This window comes from Elephas maximus, chromosome 8, assembly GCF_024166365.1.
Source record: "Elephas maximus indicus isolate mEleMax1 chromosome 8, mEleMax1 primary haplotype, whole genome shotgun sequence".
NCBI classification, from domain to species: Eukaryota; Metazoa; Chordata; class Mammalia; order Proboscidea; family Elephantidae; genus Elephas; species Elephas maximus.
Window position 1 is genome coordinate 14405310 of NC_064826.1, and position 20007 is coordinate 14425316.

The following is a 20007-nucleotide window of genomic DNA, read 5'->3' on the forward strand; positions in this document are numbered from 1 at the left end:
TGATACAGCACAACACTTCCCACCACTCTCTATTTTTTGTGTCCATTCCGCCAGCTTCTGACCCCCTCTGCCCTCTCATCTCCCCTCCAGACAGCAGGTGCCCACATAGTCTCATGTGTCTCCTTGATCCAAAAAGCTTACTCTTCACTGGTATCATTTTCTATCCCATAGTCCAGTCCAGTCCCTGTCTGACGAAGAGTTAGCTTTGGGAATGGTTCCTGTCTTGGGCTAACAGAAGGCCTGGGGACCGTGATCTCTGCGGTCCTTGTAGTCTCAGGCAGACCATTCAGTCTGGTCTTTTTACGAGAATATGGGATCTGCATCCCACTGCTCTCCTGCTCCCTCAGGGCTTCTCTGTTGTGCTCCCTGTCGGGGCAGTCATTGGTTGTAGCTGGGCACCGTCTACTTCTGGTCTCAGGCTGATGTAGTCTCTGGTTTATGTGGCCCTTTCTGTCTCTTGGGCTCATAATTACCTTCTGTCTTTGGTGTTCTTCACTCTCCTTTATTCCAGGTGGGTTGAGACCAGTTGATGCATCTTAGATGGCCGCTTTGTAGCATTTAAGACCCCAGACACCACTCTCAAAAGTGGGATGCAGAATGTTTTCCTAATAGATTTTATTATGCCAATTCACTTAGTGGTCCCCTGAAACCATAGTCCCCAAACCCGTGCCCCTGCTACGCTGGCCTTCGAAGCATTCAGTTTATTCAGTAAACTACTTTTGATTTAGTCCAGTTGTGCTGACCTCACCTGTACTGTGTGTTGTCTTTCCCTTCACCTAAAGTAGTTCTTATCTACTGTCTAATTATTGAAAACCCCTCTCCCCTCCCTCCCTCCCCCTTCTCATAACCATCAAAGAATATTTTCTTCTCTGTTTAAACTATTTCTTGAGTTCTTATAATAGTGGTCTCATACAATATTTGACCTTTTGCAACTGACTAATTTCACTCAGCATAATGCCTTCCAGATTCCTCCATGTTATGAAACTGTCACAGATTCATCGCTGTTCTTTATCAATGCGTAGTATTCCATTGTGTGAATATACCATAATTTATCCATTCATCTGTTGATGAGCACCTTGGTTGCTTCCATCTTTTTGCTGTTGTAAACAATGCTGCAGTGAACATGGGTGTGCATGTATCTGTTCATGTAAAGGCTCTTATTTGTCTAGGATATATCCCAAGGAGTGGGATTGCCGGATCGTAAAGTAGTTCTATTTCTAGTTTTTGAGGAAGCGCCAAATTAATTTCCAGAGTGGTTATACCATTTTACATTCCCCCCAGCTGTGTATAAGTGTTCCAGTCTCTCCACAACCTCTCCAACATTTATTATTTTGTGTTTCTTGGATTAATGCCAGCTTTGTTGGAGTGAGATGGAATCTCATGGTAGTTTTGATTTGCATTTCTCTAATGGCTAATGATTGTGAGCATTTCCTCATGTATCTTTTAGTTGCCTGAATGTCTTCTTGAGTGAAGTGCCTCGTCATATCCTTTGCCCATTTTTTAATTGGGTTGTTTGTCTTTTTGTAGTTGAATTTTTGCAGTATCATATAGATTTTGGAGATCAGATGCTGATCGGAAGTGTCATAGCTGAAAACTTTTTCCCAGTCTGTAGGTAGTCTTTTTACTCTTTTGGTGAAGCCTTTGAATGAGCATAGATGTTTGATTTTTAGGAGCTCCCAGTTATCTAGTTTCTCTTCTGGTGTTTGTGCGTTGTTAGTAATGTTTTGTGTACTGTTTATGCCGTGTATTAGGGCTCCTAACGTCCCTACTTTTTCTTCCATGATCTTCATTGTTTTAGATTTTATATTTAGGTCTTTGATCCATTTTGAGTTAGATTTTGTGCATGGTGCGAAGTATGGGTCTTGTCTGATTTTTCTGCAGATGGATATCCAGTTATGCCAGTACTATTTATTAAATAGACGGTCTTTTCCCCATTTAACCGACTTTGGGCCTTTGTCAAGTATCAGCTGCTCATATGTGGATGGATTTATGTCTGAATTCTCAATTCTGTTCCATTGGTCTATCCATCTCTTGTTGTACCAGTACCAGGCTGTTGTGACTACTGTGGCGGTATAATAGGTCCTAAAATTGGTAGAGTGAGGCTTCCCACTTTGTTCTTCTTTTTCAGTAATGCTTTACTTATCCAGGGCCTCTTTCCCTTCCATATAAAATTGGTGATTTGTTTCTCCATCTCATTAAAAAATGTCATTGGAATTTGGACTGGAATTGCATTGTATCTGTAGATGGCTTTTGGTAGAATAGACATTTTTACTATGTTAAGTCTTCCTATCCATGAGCAAAGTATGTTTTTCCACTTATATAGGTTTCTTGCAGTAGTGTCTTGTAGTTTTTTTTGTATAAGTCTTTTACGTCTCTGGTAAGATTTATTCCTAAGTATTTTATCTTCTTGGGGGCTACTGTAAATGGTATTGATTTGGTGATTTCCTCTTCGATGTTCTTTTTGTTGGTGTAGAGGAATCCAACTGATTTTCGTATGTTTATCTTGTATCTTGACACTCTTCTGAACTCTACTATTAGTTTCAGTAGTTTTCTTGAGGATTCTTTAGGGTTTTCTGTGTATAAGATCATGTCATCTGTAAATGGAGACACTTTTACTTCTTCCTTACCAACCTGGATGCCCTTTATTTCTTTATTCAGCCTAATTGCTCTGGCTAGGACTTCCAGCACAATGTTGAATAAGAGCGGTGATAAAGGGCATCCTTGTGTGGTTCCTGATGTCAAGGAGAATGCTTTCAGACTCACTCCATTTAGGACAATGTTGGCTGTTGGCCTTGTATAAATGCCCTTTATTATGTTGAGGAATTTTCTTTCTGTTCCTATTTTGCTGAGAGTTTTTATCATGAGTGGGTGTTCAACTTTGTCAAATGCCTTTTCTGCATCAATTGATAAGATCATGTGGTTCTTATCTTTTTTTTTATTTACATGATGGATTACATTAATTGTTTTTCTAATGTTGAACCATCCCTACATACCTGGTATGAATCCCACTTGGTCATGGTGAATTATTTTTTTTTCCTTCAGTGCTTTATGTAAGTCATCCCACTGCCTTCTTGCTGGTAGGGTTTCTGCCGAGTAGTCCAACCTTATTCTTACTGACTCTCCTGTGTAGGTGACTTGTAGTTTATCGCTAGCTGCTTTTAAAATTCTTTCTTTATCTTTGGTTTTGGCAAGTTTGATTATAATATGTCTCGGTGACTTTCTTTTAGTATCTACCTTATGTGAAGTTTGATGAGCATCTTGGTTAGATATTTTCTCATCTTTTGTGATATCAGGGAAGTTTTCTGCCAACAAATCTTCAACAATTCTCTCTGTATTTTCTGTTGTCCTTCCCTGTTCTGGTACCCCAGTCACCTGTAGATTATTTCTCTTGATAGAGTCCCCCATGATTCGTGTGGTTTCTTCATTTTTTTTAATTCTTTTATCTGATTTTTCCTCAAATATACTTGATGCCAAGTGCTCTGTCTTCAGTGTCACCGATTCTGCGTTCCACTTGCTCAGTTCTGCTGCTCTGACTTTCTTTTGAGTTGTCTAATTCTGTAATTTTATTGTTAATCTTCTGAATTTCTGAGTGCTGTCTCTGTATGGATTCTTGCAGCTTATTAAATTTTTCATTATGTTCTTGAATAACCTTTTTAATTTCTTCAGCTGCTTTATGAGTGTGTTCCTTGGCTTGTTCTGCATATTGGCTGAACTCCTTCCTGATCTCATACCTGATGTTTTGAAGAGTTCTGTATATTAATCTTTTGTATTCTGCGTCTGTTAATTTCAGGAATGCGCCTTCATCCAGAAGATCCCTTGATTCTTTATTTTGAGAGCTTTTTGATGTGATTATGGTCTACGTCTTTATGTGATTTGATACTCACTGTTATCTCTGAGCCACCTATAAGTTACTGTATTAGTTTATTTTATGTTCGCTTACTGTATCCTAGCTTCTTGCTTTGTTTTGTTTTGATATGCCCAGATAGGTTGCTTGAGTGAGCCAGCTTGATTATTTTTGCCTTTGAAGCTCTGACGTCCTGTCCCCAGATGGCTAGAGCTGTTGTCAGGTACATCAGCCTAGGAGGCCATTCACTTTTCTTGTATGGATTCAGCTTCAGTGTCCAGGTAGCTGGTTATCAAGTGTGTGGTAAGGCTCTGTCCTACAGTCGTAGAGGGGCAGGGGTGATTGGTGTAGGTACAGGTATCTGGTTGCAGCAGGGGGTCAAGCTCTGAACAAGGCAGGGGGCTGACAGCTATCCCCAAGTGTGAGGAAATTGTGTCCGTGTTCCCTAGAGCACACAGGTGGGTGGGTTCTGCAGATGGACCAAGGGCGCCCTGTGGTTTTGGTTGTAAGGACTGGGAAGTACCAGTTATCCTTGGACCTCTGTCACAGGTGGGTAGGTGACCTGTGTGGTGCCACCAGTCCTTAGGCCCCTCATGTGGGTAGGTGAGGACCCTGTTTAATAGGCAAAGCAATGTCAAACATGAAACACCCACCTCTCCACCGTGCAGCTGAAATGGTTGTAGTCTGCCAACAAGGGCCTATTCTCCTGAAATAGGCCCACACAGGTCCATGCAGGGGGGGAAAGATATTCAAAGTCCCTGGACCACTTATGCTTGGACAGGAGCTGCTGCTTGTCCTGAACTTCCCAGGTTACTGGTGCTGGCAAATTATCTTTTCCCCCAATTGTGAATTTATTCCTCCTCCAAGGCCCAGAGAATGCCTCAGGCCGCTCAGCAGAGTCTGTCTCAGGGCCAGAGAAATCAACAGCCACTGAAACCAGCTTGGGGGCGGAGGGCATGGTAAAATATACGCAAGTACTTAGCTTTTGCCAAGAGCGCCGTTCTTCTCTGGTTCTGGAGGCGTGAGTAGGCTGTGTAGCTGGCTTTTTCTCCCTGAGGAAACTGCAGCCGAAAGCTACCACCAGCCTGCGGCAGCCGCCTCCAGGAATCATGCCTGAGGGATCCCAGCGATTCAGGTCCAGCAAGTCGTCTTTGCTTCTGATCTGTTTCTCCCTCCCCCTGCTGCTCAGTCTGTTTTCTGACTTTGCCTTTGGTGTTCAGGGCTCCTAGCTTGTCATAAATATAATCGTTTCACTTGTTTTTTCAGGCCTTTGTTGTAAGAGGGATCACTGGAAGTGTTTGGCTACTCAGCCATCTTGGCCCTGCCTCCTATTTTATTCTTTTTGATGCTGTTGTAAATGGAATTGTTTTATTAATTTCATTTCTGATTTTTTTAAGCATGTAGAAATATAATTGATTTTTATGTATTGATGTTGTATCTTACAGCCTTGATGAACTTGTTTATTAGTTCTAATTGTTTTTTTAGTGGATTCCTTAGGATTTTCTATATACAAGATCGTGTCATCTACAAATGGTTTTTACTTCTTTTTTTTGTTTGTTTTTTGGATTGGGTAGTCTCAAATTTGCCAGTTCCTTCATCTACAGTTCAAATCTACTGTTTAGCCCCACTAGTTAATTTTTTCTTAGCTATTATATTTTCAACTCCAAAATTTTCATTTGGTTCCTTTTTATAATTTATGGTTTTTTATTGATACTCTGTTTTTGATGTGATAGTGTAATCATACCTTCTTTTACTTCTTTAATCATGGTTCCCTGCAGTTCTTTGAACATATTTTATAATGAATGTTTTGATATCTTTTTCTGTTATACCCAACATCTGGTTACTTTCATGGGCAGTTTCTATTTTCTGCTTTTTTCTTTCTTTCTGGAGTATGGGTTATAGTTTCCTGTTTCTGTGTGTTGTCCTGTAATTTTTTGTTGGAAACCGGACATTTTAATATAATTTAGCAGCTCTGGGTACTGGCACCTCCACTCAGGGGTTTACTGTTGTTATTTTCTTATTTATTTAGTAACTTACTGGATTAATTTAGTGAAGCCTAATTCCCCCCTGCATTGCTCCTCATGAGACAGTCTTGGGCATGCCCATAGTCACCCTGGGATGACAGTGGGTTTGGCAGAGCTATGTTTGTGTCTTTCTGTGACCACTAATTGCCAACAAATTGCTCTAATGTTTTCAATAATGCCCTTGGGCATAAATTGCCTCACAACTGGTCTAATCAAATTTAGGCTGACATGAAAGGGATACCTCCTCAGGTCAGTCTCTGAGACCTGTTCAGATGCCAGGAAGGTTCCTCCCAGCTGATAAACTAGCGGGCCCTGCAGCTTAGCCTGTATGTCCTGTGAATCTTTCAGTACCCTCCCACTTGCCTTTCAGCACAACCTCAGTGATTCTGAGAGTGCCTTTAGGCTTGAACTTCTTCACACTGTGTTGCAAATGAAGTCATTTCTTTTTGGAAGGGATTCAAAGCTGTCTGTTTTAAGGCCTGCTTTACCTCCCTGGCAAAATATTTGGCTCTGGAGTTGGAGTGAGGACAATGGTGCTGTTGTCTGTGTGACACCCCAGTAAAAGTCGAGTGCACATTGGAGGTGGGTACAGTAGTCTCAGGCCTTCTCTGATTGAATTCCAAGCATAGGACTTACACTCTATGAGGGAGCTGGGTTGAGGGCAACTTCGGCCCTAGTATTCTCTGTTTCCTTTAGATAAAACTGTTTCTACACACATTTGAAATATTTCAAATAAAAATAATACCTAATTTAAAAATACATCTACATGAGGCATAGCAGGCAGAACTTGACATGATTAGTCTCTTATTAAGGCTTTGTTGTATGCTGTGGAGTTGATTTTTGACTCATGACAACCCCATGTGCCTCAGAGTAGGATTGCAGTCCATCCATAGGGTTTTCATTGCTGTGATCTTTCAGAAGGAGAGACTCAAACCTTTCTTTTGATGGATGTCTGGTGGGTTCGAACTGCCAACCATTTGGTTAGTAGCTGATCACTTAACTGTTTGCACCATCCAGGAACTCCAGTACACTAATACCGCTTATTATTCCCTTTAAAAGGGTTCTAACTTTATTAGAAATGTCTTCTGAAGGCTGGCTGATGAAGGTTTTTGCCATTCTAACAGTTCTTACGTATTTTAGTTGTTCAGTGATTCAATAAACATTTCTTAAGCTCTTGCTGTGTTTCAAATTCTAGTCTAGGCACTTGGATACATGAGTGGCCATACAGGCAGAAATCCCTGCCCTTGTTTAGCTTACCTTTTAATGTAAAGGTAAATTCACATCTATAAATAGCTTTTAATTATGCATAATTACAGTGTTTGTGGAGCTCTGGGTGTATAGAGTATTCAGGAGTGTAATTGATATATAACTGTATTCAATGGAGTTGCATTATACATGCATTTAACTTCTTCCAAATTCAACTGTTAGATTGTTAAAAAAAAAAAAAAAGATTAAATAGCGCAGGTAAATACTTCTTTAAAATTTTGCAGAAGTATTGCTTATTTATATACCATATTTAAATATAGTGTGTTTTTATACATATCTGTTGAACAAATTTCTAAGCTCAAAACCATGTATGCAGCACTCTAAGTGACTGAACGGATTTTCCAGAGTAATTTTGTCTTTGTGAGTTTTGTTTTTGGACTTGCTTACGCAGCGTGTGATCCTTTGGTGACTCAGGGGCATTATTATGTGTGTCAGTGAATCTACCCTTACAGCATTAGTTGCAGGTGATATAGAACAAGAACTCAGGTGACGAGGTAAGTGTTTGCTATGGAACTTCCTTTTTTGAAAAAGGAATGCCATATTGGAGACCCTGGGGGTGTAGTGGTTAACTGCTACAGCTGCTAACCAAAAGGTTGGCAGTTCGAATCCACCTGGTGCTCCATGGAAGCCCTGTGGGGCAGTTCTTTCCTGTACTGTAGGGTCTCTATGAGTTGGAATCAACTTGATGGCAATGGTTTTGGGTTTTTTTTTTTTTTTTTTTTTGGCTTATTACCATTTTACTTTTTGGACATTTGTACTCCACACCCAAGGACCTGCATGTGGGACTTTGATCTTGAGTGCTGTCTCACCGTACTGGAAAAGCTTTGAAGTTGGCCATCTTAAGTTTCAATTGACATTTAAAGTCTGAGTAGCCCTTTAGCCTCAGTTTCACCTTTTATAAAGAGGAATAGTATGTTCCTCACTAAGTCACTGTGAGAATTAGTTCTCGTATATGAAAAAGCAAAATACAGAATTAAACCCGATCACTTCTGTAAGACCCCCTTCCCCATCTATGAAATAATTGACTTTACTTCCCCTTTTTATTTGAAGATGTATTTTTATCTCTTTCTTTTGAATCTTGTGAATCTTGTTGTTTCAATCCATTCTATTTTTTCTTTAAAAAAAAAATCAGTTGATTGGTTTATGAAATAATATTTGTCGCTAAGGGAAAATTTGGGTGGGGTATTTGGGGGGGGGGTTTACTTTAAAGCTTAGGTCAGCATGGTTATATTTAGGAAGTATCTTCCTGTACTTGAAATTCCCTTAAATTTTGTCTTCTGTCCTTTTTTTTCGATAAGTAAATTGAGTTCTAGAACTTTTGAGTGTTGTATCCAAGATTGAGTAGTTACTTAGTGGAAGAATGAAGTAGAAAATCAGGTCTTTTGCCTGGTACTCTAGCGTTTTACCACATCAGGGCACCCTCCTACACTGATTCATTTATGTGGTGACATTTGACCCCTGGCTTGCATAACACCTCTCCTTGGTGCTGGGACTGAATAATTGTAATAATTATTTAGTAGAAAACATTCTCAGTTTATAAATCCCAGCATATTGTTTCCTTTCCAGCATCCCATAAATTACTTTGCTAAAACTCTCGTAAGCTTTAGTTATGGAAACAGTGTCTTATAATCAAAAGTTTATTAGAAATGTAGACAGTACCTCCCAATTATTTTAGTTTGATTTCCTATTGATGGAGTCTGTGTTTCTTCACAGTTCTCTACTATTATAAACTGTGCTGCTGAACATAACAAAGAACATGGTGCTCATGTGTAAGTATTTATGTAGGATGGATTCTTCGGCAGTGTAAGGGAGTGGCTGGCAGCACAGATTCTGGAGCTAAGACTGCCTGGGCTGAATCTAGGCTCCACATCCTAATAGCTGTGCAGCCTAAGGCAAGGTGCTTTATCTCTTCGTGCTCCCGTTCCCCCTTTTGTGAAGGGGCAGTAAGTAGATCAGGGACAGTCTCTGCTTTGGGGGGTACTAAGACCCTTTGGCTGGCTGATGGGGAAAAAGGCTATCTCATTGTTTACTGACTTAAGAAGTTGATTATCTTGTGTTTTCATCATTTGTATTTCTTCTGTGAGCTCTCCATCATATTTTCTCTTTTTCAATGTATTTGCCTTTTTTAATATATTGCTTTGTAAGATTTCTTTATATATTCTAGACAATAACTCTTCATTAAATATGAGTATATCCTTTTCTCCATTGCTTGCCTTTAATTTTATTATGTTTTTCTTCTTTCCATGTTATAAAGTTGATCATATCTTTTTTTTATGGCTACTGAATATTTGTTTTGCTTAGGAAGACCTTTTTAAAAACTAAGGTTAAAAAAAAAAACTCCATTGTTTTCTTCAGATGCTTTTTATGGCTTATTTTGATATTAAGCTCTTCAGGCAGATCATTTGGAATTTATTTTGATTGCAGTGTGAGATAGAGATATACTATTTTTTTTTTTTAAGTAGATAGTCTAATGTCTCATTACTACTTAAAAACTGGTCCATTCTTTACATATTGATTTGTAATGTCACTTTTATCAAATACTGAAATCTCATGGGTCTGTTTCTAGATTATTTAGTTTCTTTGGTCTTTTGTTTATTCTTGTACTAATAAAATTATTAAATTTGCTTTAGCTTTGTAGTATAGTTTGTATCTGATAGGGCAAATTTTCATAGTTTTTTCCCCCCAGAAGCTTCAAAGCTGTTCTTATTCATGATCTCTTTGTAAACTTTAGAATCATTTTGTCAAATTCCATTTGAAAAATACCTCAGTAATTTGATGAAGATTGCATTGAGTTATAGACTAATTTGGACATTATCACTTTTTAAGCTGAAATAGTGATTGCAGCCTAACCTTTTAATCTAACAGTGATTGTTAACCTAAATCTTTACCTAAAAATTTTAAACACGCCATAATCTAAAAAGATACATTATTTAACTTTTTAAAATGTGTTTGGGAGTGTGGAAGTCTACTCGTTCTCTTCCCCCTTCCAGTTTCTTGTGGGCCTTTTGTAGCATTACCACAGGAATACTTTTATTTCGCTTAGTCCATGTTTTATTCTCCCAGATTTTTCAGGGGCATATTAATACATGTTTAATTATAAGCAGTTAGATTCTGTGGCATGTGTAATTGTCCGTCCCCACCCCCCCCAGGCTGTGTCTTCTGTAAGGCTTTGATGTTAACATCTGATTATAAATGAATGAAGCCTCTTTTTCATTAGGTGTGTTTTGTAAAATGTGACGCATTTTAGAATACGATAATACTCATTCAGCTATGTGACAGTATTCAAGCCTTTAGACCAAAGATGAGGCAGTTTATAGTGTATTTTAAGGCAGAAACTTCTTTATCTTCTTCTCCTAAAATGTGTTATGATTAGTTTAAGTTAGTACTAAATGCTTTATCTAGACAAAAAGGAAGGCCTTTTTAAAAAAGTTTTTCTACTGAATCCAAAAAATGTACAGTGCCAGGCTTCTTACCTTGGCATGCAGGAATTTCAGAAGAAAGTAACTTGTTGATTGAAAAAAGGGAAATCCATTCTGAAATGACAGCATAAAATTGCTCAGATTAATATTTTTCAAAATTTTCGATAACATGATTTTAGATTGTTGAATGTGCCATGCTTTCTCCAGTGATAAACAATACTTTTTTTTATTCTCACACAGGTCTTCAAAGTCTCCATTTTAGCTCTCTGTGCTGAACTTCCTTCTCCCTTAAATTATTATAAACTTTTGCTGCTGTTTAATAAACGTGAAGATGTCTCGCAGTCCTGATGCGAAGGAAGACCCTGTGGAATGCCCTCTTTGCATGGAGCCCCTGGAGATAGATGACATCAACTTTTTCCCTTGTACCTGTGGCTACCAGATTTGCCGATTCTGTTGGCATCGAATTCGCACTGATGAAAATGGGCTTTGTCCTGCATGTAGAAAGGTAAATACTCCAGACGTATCTTTGTGTCCAGTTTTTCCCCATGCATATGAGTAAGTAGATTTAAAATAATCTACAGGCTTCAGCTTTAGCTAAGATTATGTGTAGCTTTCTGTTTTTAAGATGTCATAGTGAGGTGGCAAGAACACTGAACTGGGAGTCAGGGTCTAGTCTTGCCTTTGTTGTTAGTTAGCTGTGTGACATTAGTAAAGGCACACACCTGCTTGGGTTGGCCTTCAGTATTCTCATCTGAGGAGATGGACCAGATCAGTGGTACTCACTCTTTAAGGGGGTTAGGGATACAGAGGTAGTGGATTTGGATAGGTGGCGTGTAACTGGAAAAATGCGTTCAGAGTTACATTTGGGAGGGAATCTTATTTTCCAGTAGAAAATAAGATTTTTTGATATTTATGAAAAAGGGTTATTATGGGTTAAAATGACAGAAATTCTGGCTCTGACAATAATAGTTACCATTTGTTGAGCCTTTGCAAACTCTTCTAGGTATTGTTATTCCCATTGTACATTTGGGGAATCTGGGGCTTAGAGAACTTAAGTAACTTGTTCAGAGTCATCAACTAGTGAGCAGTAGATTTGGGATTCAAAAGTTAAGTCTTTTGCCTCCAGAGCCTTTGTTCTGAACTATTGTGTTATTGAAAAATTGCCTTCTAACTCTGAAAGCCTATTTTTTTTTTTTTTTTTGTCTAAGTTTTACTGTTTTGATAAGCAGCCATGGCACAGTTACAGTGTAGTGAATGAACTACTAGACTGGTTAGCACTGCCACTTTTTTTTTTTTTTTGGAAGGACTTTAGGGTCTGATGACCCTAGGGTCTCGTGCAAATATCTATCTTAATAATCTTACTTATTTTGTTGTTGTTGTTGAGAATATACACAACAAAACATACATCAATTTGGCAGTTTCAACACATACGATTTAGTGACGTTGATTACATTTTTTGAGTTGTGTAACCATTCTCACCCTCTTTTTCTGAGTTGTTCCTCCCCCATTAACATAAATTTAGGCTGTAATCTTTACTGGAGCAGATTGCCAGGTCTTTTGTCCCATGGAGTCACTGGTAGGTTTTAACCGCTAACTCTTCAGTTAGCAGCCAGGTGCTTAACTGATGTGCTACCAGGGCTCATATATTGTGTGTATATAATGTATGATATATACTTAGAATACATAATGTATACTTATGTATATGTATTATATGTACATATTGTACTTTTTATTTAGTTAATATACTTTAAGAAATGTGAATGGGAAGGTAAATGGCCTTAACCATTAGCTTTGGTCAAAATCTGTATGAATTTTTGTTAATGGATTTTAAACATTTAGTCATATTTTAAAAATTGATTCCTAGTTGTTCCATAAATACCTAATCATATTGAAATATTTCATTGAAAGGGGTGATTTTCAGGGTAGCCTAAAAGACTAAGATTTGTAAGTTAGACTGGCTTTTTGAAGTTTTTATCCCTCTTTTTTTTCCTCTTTGCCTCAGCCTCTTCAACATTTTGTTCTTTGTCTCCTCAGCTCATTGTGTTGTGCTCTGCTCGGTATCTCCCTTCCAGTGCCAGGTTCCAGTGAGTCAGAAAAGTAGGAGGCCAGGGCAATCATGATTCTCATCTCTTGTTACTTTTCTCTCCCATCATAGTCCTGCCGTTCATTGCCTGTTGTCCACTGTTTTAAGACAGTTATTTCACATATTTTTTCTAGTTTTTAGTTGCCTCAAGCTTAAAGATCCCTGATCTGCCCAATCTGTGTGTCTCTGGTGTAGATCTTCCCCAGAGTTGGTTTCATCAGCTTCTCAAAGATGGTTTTCCTCACTCCTTTTTTTTTCTTATCTTGTTGTGACATCTGTGCATTACCCAGTTGGAGCAAGAACAGTGGGTTTAGATCTGCTTATTCCAAGACTAAAAGAACCCTTTGGTAATAGCCCGGATCTTAACGTGGGAAGATCTCCTAAAGACTCTGGCTTGAGCTGGCCCTGGTGTTTGAATGCTGTCATCTTCCCTTCATTCACCTACTAAGTTAGATCCTGAATGTGGGCTAATCAGTGTAAGTGGCTTTGTCATTACTCAGATATTTCACTGACCTCTCTGGTTATTGGCTTTCATCCAGAAATTGACCTGGAGTTCCCCACTGCAGATTTTTATTGTTTTTAAGGTGCTGATTTCTTTTTTAAGTTTTATACAGCACTTTTCATTATCTTAAACAAAAGAGGTTAATTATCTTACCATTTTTGGACACTAAAACCCAGGCCAAACCCGTTGCCATCAAGTCGATTCTGACTCATAGTGACGCTATAGGACAGAGTAGAACTGCCCCATAGGGTTTCCAAGGAGCAGGACTGGTGGATTCGAACTGCCAACCTTTTGGTTAGCAACTGAGCTTTTAACCGCTGTGCTACCAAGGCTCCAGCTTTATGGGAAACTTGAAGCCCCCAAAATAATATAACAAAATTAGGTGTTAGCAGCAAAAATCCATTAAAAACATTTTTTTTTCTTTGTAACTCTGGTTTAAAGAGAACAAAATGGAAATTACAAATTATTTTAAATCAATAATTGGGGTATTCCTTCCCAGAATCTCTGGAATGAGGCCAAAGTGGTATTTAGAGGAAAAATTCAAGTCTTAAATGCATTTATTAGAAACCAAGAAACTATGAATCTAAATGACTTATTTTCTTCTTAAGAAACCAGGAAAAGAATAAACATTGTGACAGTGGAAGATAGGGATTAAACAGAATTTAGTTTGATAGAAATAGAAAGAAGAAACAGTCTTTTCAGTAAAGGCTAGAGCTGAAAAAGATGAATAAAAGAAACTCTTGCAAGTCTGATCAAGAAATAGAATACACATGCGCATAGCACTAGGAACAAAATTAGAAATATAATTATACACATAGAAGAAACTAAGTGATTACACTAAAAACTACAAACCATCTCAGTACTTTGGCAGTTTATTGCCAAATTAACACTATTAAAATTATGTTACATTTAAAAGCTGCCCCAGAGGTGGCCTACTTAGTTATTAGTTAGCATTTGATATATAACACACAGTAGTGACTGACTGTAAAGGGAAATTTTCTGCTTGTAATTTTTTTGTGTGATGATATAATCCTAGAAGTTTAACATTTGTGTTTGAGTTAAAAAATAGACCACAGATGTATTTTCCTTTATATTCTTTGTGGGTCTCACTCTTTTTCTGTAGTTATTCCAATTAGGTTTCTTCATCTCCCATTTTAGTGTGCCTCTCCTCTTCAACTCATTGAATTAGTTTGTTAATTTTCTGTCCCTGGATTTGTAAAGTGGTGTATATGGTGGTGATGTGTGTTTAGGGGAGGAACCATCCTGAAACTCACAGTTTTCTAATTTCTTATGAAACTGTTAGACAAGCTAAGGCTAAGAAGACTTTGATTATATACTTGCCACTTGTGCTTAGTTTAAATTAGCGTATTTTTATATGGTCAAGAAAAATTGAATTCTTCCTGACAGCAGAGATACAACTTCACAAATGTGTTAAGATTTAAAAACTAGTTTTTATAACTTCTTTAAGCTGCTGGAATAAGAAATATTCAAGAGCTAAATGGTGATAAATTAATTTGTATCAGTGCTCTCTTGTATTAGTATCTTTTCCATTATATAGCAGTTGTTGTTGTTAGGTGCCGTCAAGTCGGTTCCAACTCATAGCGACCCTGTGCACAACAGAATGAAACACTGCCTGGTCCTGTGCCATCCTTACAATCGTTGTTATCCTGAGCCCACTGTTGCAGCCACTGTGTCAATCCACCCCTTTGAGGGTCTTCCTCTTTTCCACTGACCCTGTACTTTGCCAAGCATGATGTCCTTCTCCAGAGACTGATCCCTCCTGACAACATGTCCAAAGTATGTAAGACACAGTCTCGCCATCCTTGCCTCTAAGGAACATTCTGGTTGTACTTCTTCTGAGATAGATTTGTTCATTCTTTTGGTGGTCCATGTTATATTCAGTGTTCTTCGCCAGCACCACAATTCGAAGATGTCAACTCTTCTTCGGTCTTCCTTATTCATTGTCCAGCTTTCACATACATGTGACGCGATTGAAAATACCATGGCTTGGGTCAGACGCGCCTTAGTCTTCAAGGTGACATCTTTGCTCTTCAACACTTTTAAAGAGGCCCTTTGCAGCAGATTTTCCCAGTGCAATGTGTCTTTTGATTTCTTGACTGCTGCTTCCATGGCTGTTGATTGTGGATCCAAGTAAAATGAAATCCTTGACAACATCAATCTTTTCTCCGTTTATCATGATGTTGCTCATTGGTCCGGTTGTGAAGACCTTTGTTTTCTTTGTGTTGAGGTGTAATCCATACTGAAGGCTGTGGTCTTTGATCTTCATTAGTAAGTGCTTCAAGTCCTCTTCACTTTCAGCAAGTAAGGTTGTGTCATCTGCATAACACAGGTTGTTAATGAGTCTTTCTCTAATCCTGATGCTCTGTTCTTCTTCATACAGTCCAGCTTCTTGGATTATTTGCTCAGCATACAGATCGAATAGTTATGGTGAAAGAATACAACCCTGGTGCACACCTTTCCTAACTTTAAACCAATCAGTATCCCCTTGTTCTATCCGAACAACTCCCTCTTGATCTATGCAAAGGTTCCTCATAAGCACAATTAAGTGTTCTGGAATTCCCATTCTTTGCAGTGTTATCCGTAATTTGTTACGATCCACACAGTCAAATGCCTTTGCATAGTCAATAAAACACAGGTAACCATCCTTCTGGTATTGTCTGCTTTCAGCCAGGATCCATCTGAGATCAGCAGTGATATCCCTGGTTCCACGTCCTCATCTGAAACCAGCCTGAATTTCTGGCAGTTCCCCGTCAATATACTGCTGCAGCCGTTTTTGAATGATCTTCAGCAAAATTCTGTTTGTGTGTGGTATTAATGATATTGTTCTATAATTTCGACATTCGGTTGGATCACCTTTCTTGGGAATAGGCATAAATATGGATCTCTTCCAGTCAGTTGGCCAGGAAGCTGTCTTCCATATTTCTTGGCATAGACGAGTTAGCATCTCCAGCGCTGCATCCGTTTGTTGAAACATCTCAGTTGATATTCCATCAATTCCTGGAGCCTTGTTTTTCGCCAATGCCTTCAGAGCAGTTTGGACTTCTTCCTTCACTACCATCTGTTCCTGATCATGTGCCACCTCTTAAAATGGTTGAACATCGACTAATTCTTTTTGGTATAATGACTATATGCATTCCTTCCATCTTCTTTTGATGCTTCCTGCGTCGTTCAATATTTTCCACATTGAATCTTTCACTATTGCAACTCGGGGCTTGAATTTTTTCTTCAGTTCTTTCAGCTTGAGAAACGCCGAGCATGTTCTTTCCTTTCGGTGTTCCATCTCCAGCTCTTTGCACATGTCGTTATAATACTTTGTCTTCTTGAGAGGCCCTTTGAAATCTTCTGTTCAGTTCTTTTACTTCATCAATCCTTCCTTTTGCTTTAGCTGCTCAACGTTCAAGAGCAAGTTTCAGAGTCTCCCCCAACATCCATCTTGGTCTTTTCTTTCTTTCCTGTCTTTTCAATGACCTCTTGCTTTCTTCATGGATGATGTCCTTGATGTCATTCCACAACCTGTCTGGTTTTCAGTTGCCAGTGTTCAATGAGTCAAATCTATTCTTGAGACGGTCTCTAAATTCAGGTGGGATATACTCAAGGTCATATCTTGGCTCTCGTGGACTTGCTCTGATTTTCTTCAGTTTCAGCTTGAACTTGCATGGGAGCAATTGATGGTCTGTTCCATAGTCAGCCCCTGGCCTTGTTCTGCCTGATGATATTGAGCTTTTCCATCGCCTCTTGTCACAGATGTAGTCAGTTTGATTTTTGTGTGTTCATCTGGTGAGGTCCATGTGTATAGTCACCGTTTATGTTGGTGAAAGAAGGGTATTTGCAGTGAAGAAGTCATTGGTCTTGCAAAATTCTATCATTCGACCTCCAGCATTGTTTCTGTCACCAAGGCCATATTTTCCAACTACTGATCCTTCTTCTTTGTTTCCAACTTTTGCATTCCAATTGCCGGTAATTATCAATGCATTTTGATTGCATGTTTGATCAATTTCAGACTGCAGCAGCTGATAAAAATCTTCTATTTCTTTATCTTTGGCCCTAGCAGTTGGTGCGTAAATTTGAATAATAGTCGTATTAACTGGTCTCCCTTGTAGGCATATATGGATATCATCCTATCACTGACAGCATTGTACTTCAGGATAGATCTTGAAACGTTCTTTTTGACGATGAATGCAACACCATTCCTCTTCAAGTTGTCGTTCCCAGCATAGTAGACTACGTGATTGTCCAATTCAAAATGGCCAATACCAGTCCATTTCAGCTCACTAATGCCTAGGATATTGATGTTTATGCGTTCCATTTCATTTTTGACGATTTCTAATTTTCCTAGATTCATACTCCGTACATTCCAGGTTCCGATTATTAATGGATGTTTGCAGCTGTTTCTTCTCATTTTGAGTCATGCCACATCAGCAAATGAAGGTCCTGAAAGCTTTAACTCCATCCTCGTCATTAAGGTGGACTCTACTTTGAGGAGGCAGCTCTTCCCCAGTCATCTTTTGAGTGCCTTCGAACCTGGGGGGCTCATCTCCCAGCACTATGTCAGACAGTGTTCCGCTGCTATTCATAAGGTTTTCACTGGCTAATGCTTTTCAGAAGTAGACTGCCGGGTCCTTCTTCCTAGTCTGTCTTAGTCTGGAAGCTCAGTGAAACCTGTCCATGGTTGACCCTGCTGGTATCTGAATACCAGTGGCATAGCTTCCAGCATCACAGCAACACGGAAGCCCCCACAGTAGGACAAACTGACAGACACGTGGGGGATGTAGCAGTTATATTCCAGCAAAGTTGATTTTGAAGCCTGATGGAAGCATACTTCCGTAGAAAAAAGCTTGGAATAACAACGAAAAAAGGCTAGAATAGTAGTGTAATCCAGTGTTAGGTGCTCAGTGTGGTGTTACGTAGTCACCGTGGTGGAGCATCAGTAATATATCTGGTGGGAGTTGATACTGTAACCTAGTTTTTCTTACTTGTCACTCCCCATTGGTCTGTCTGTGTGTGTGTGTTTATGTATTTTTTGTTTTAACATTACCTCAGCTCATCTGTTAACCAGGATTTTACAATGTCAGAGAATGTTAGCAAAGAAGAAACCCTTAGAGTACTTGTTAAATCCCTCATGTTTTCAGAAGAAGCTGTGTCCCAGTTAAGTTCCATCAGTGCCTCTCAACAACCTGTGACAAAGCATCCAAGTTTTCTTTTTTTCTCCAATCTGTTGAAGACTGATATATGGTCCTACAGTGCATGCCCAGTACCCAGCTCATGCCATGAGGTTTACCACTTAAGTTGATAACACCCAAACTAATAAATACCTTATTCTGCAGAGTCCACTTGCTGTGTGCATGAATGTTGTGGCAGTGTCAGATTGCTATAGATATCCAAAAGCTTCTTCTTGGTGTTTGTATTTTTCTTACTATGAATTGGTAAAAAGAGTGCTTGGACCACACTTTGAATAGCACTGTCTTAAGGTCATGAAACCAGCTTTAACATGAGTTAAATCTGCATACTTGGCAATATTTTACCAAAGTTGTGCTATCTGCCACAAGATACATTCTTAACTGTTAATTTTGAAGCAGAACTTTTTGACAGAAAATTAAGTTTTTTTTACTTTGCCACTTTTAAAAATTATAGCTATATGTGGATTTTGGAGCCCTGGTGTCGTAGCGGTTAAGAGCTCGGCTGCTAACCAAAAGGTCAGCAAGTTTGAACCCACCAGCTAGCTGCTCCTTGGAAGCCTTATAGGACATTTCTACTCTGTCCTGTAGGGTCGCTATGAGTTGGAATCAACTTGATGGCAGTGGGTTTGTTAGGAATTTTACTTGAAGCAGTCCATATGTTTGACCCGGTAAAACTGATGGCTGTTAATGAAGGGCAGCTGCTTTCAAATGCACTCAATAATCCACACTCCAAAAGAAGCCAGCCAGAAATCCTGAGGTAGAAAACAGCTTTTCCCCGGGCAAATGAAAAATTAAAGCGGTCTTATAGAAAGGTATTTTAGTTGGTTTATATGTAGTTTCTTTGTTTTAAACTTGTGCCTTTAAAAGTTCAAAATACCTTCATGGAATTAATACACTTGGCAGATAGATTTGGATTTGAAAGGAAATGATACAGGTACAGAAAGTTAAGTGGAGAACAGAGAAAGTTTTGAGAGGAAGCATTGAAAGAACACCTAAATGGAGGGTCGCATCATCAATTGAGGGATCAAACACTGTAATGGATTTTTAACCGTTTGGTTCCATAAATTACAATGCAAGAACATTCTGAAATGATCGTTTATTTTTTAATCTGAAATTTTAGTTTTTTAAGAAAATCAGCAGTGTAAAATTTCCAGTTCTGTGTTCATTTGGCAGATATTTATTGAGCTCCTAAAATGTGCCTTGCTGATGTTGTTAGGTGCCATCAGGTTGATTTTGACTCACAGCAACCCCGTGTGACAGAGTAGAACTGTTCCATAGGGTTTTCTAGGCTGTAATCTTTATGGAAGCAGATTGCCAGGTCTGATGGGTGGGTGTGAAATGTACCATACTAACTTTATATTGTATCCTGAGGAATGTCCTAGGGTCATGCAAAAGGTAAATTTGTGAGTCAGTTGTTCTGTATGCCTTCCACTCATTCTAAATAGAACCAGTTAGCTTCTAGATTCTGATTTTTAATGTAGGAATTTTATGGTATGGGTGCTTAAATCCTGGAGGACCATTAAGAGTTACACTTGGATTCAACTAATTGGCTCTCGCTCATTGATGGTAGGGTAGACTATGAAGAGTAGGTCTTCTTAAACAAGCGTAAGTTAAAGTTGAAAGGTGGATGTAAAAAGGAAAGAACAGGGTTTTTTTGGGAGATGAGACCTT

The 20007-nt window shown here is 38.8% G+C and overlaps 1 protein-coding gene across 6 annotated transcripts in view; it reads left to right on the forward strand.

The window, feature by feature from the left end:
- The window catches only part of CNOT4 (CCR4-NOT transcription complex subunit 4), a 144727-nt gene that overhangs the window by 63875 nt on the left and 60845 nt on the right, over positions 1 to 20007 (forward strand). For all 6 annotated transcript variants that reach the window (XM_049893363.1, XM_049893365.1, XM_049893364.1 and 3 more), the window contains exon 2: positions 10794 to 11058. In XM_049893363.1, the coding sequence (XP_049749320.1) occupies positions 10885 to 11058 (174 nt within the window). In that variant the 5' untranslated portion in view covers positions 10794 to 10884. The remainder of the gene's footprint in view (positions 1 to 10793; positions 11059 to 20007) is intronic.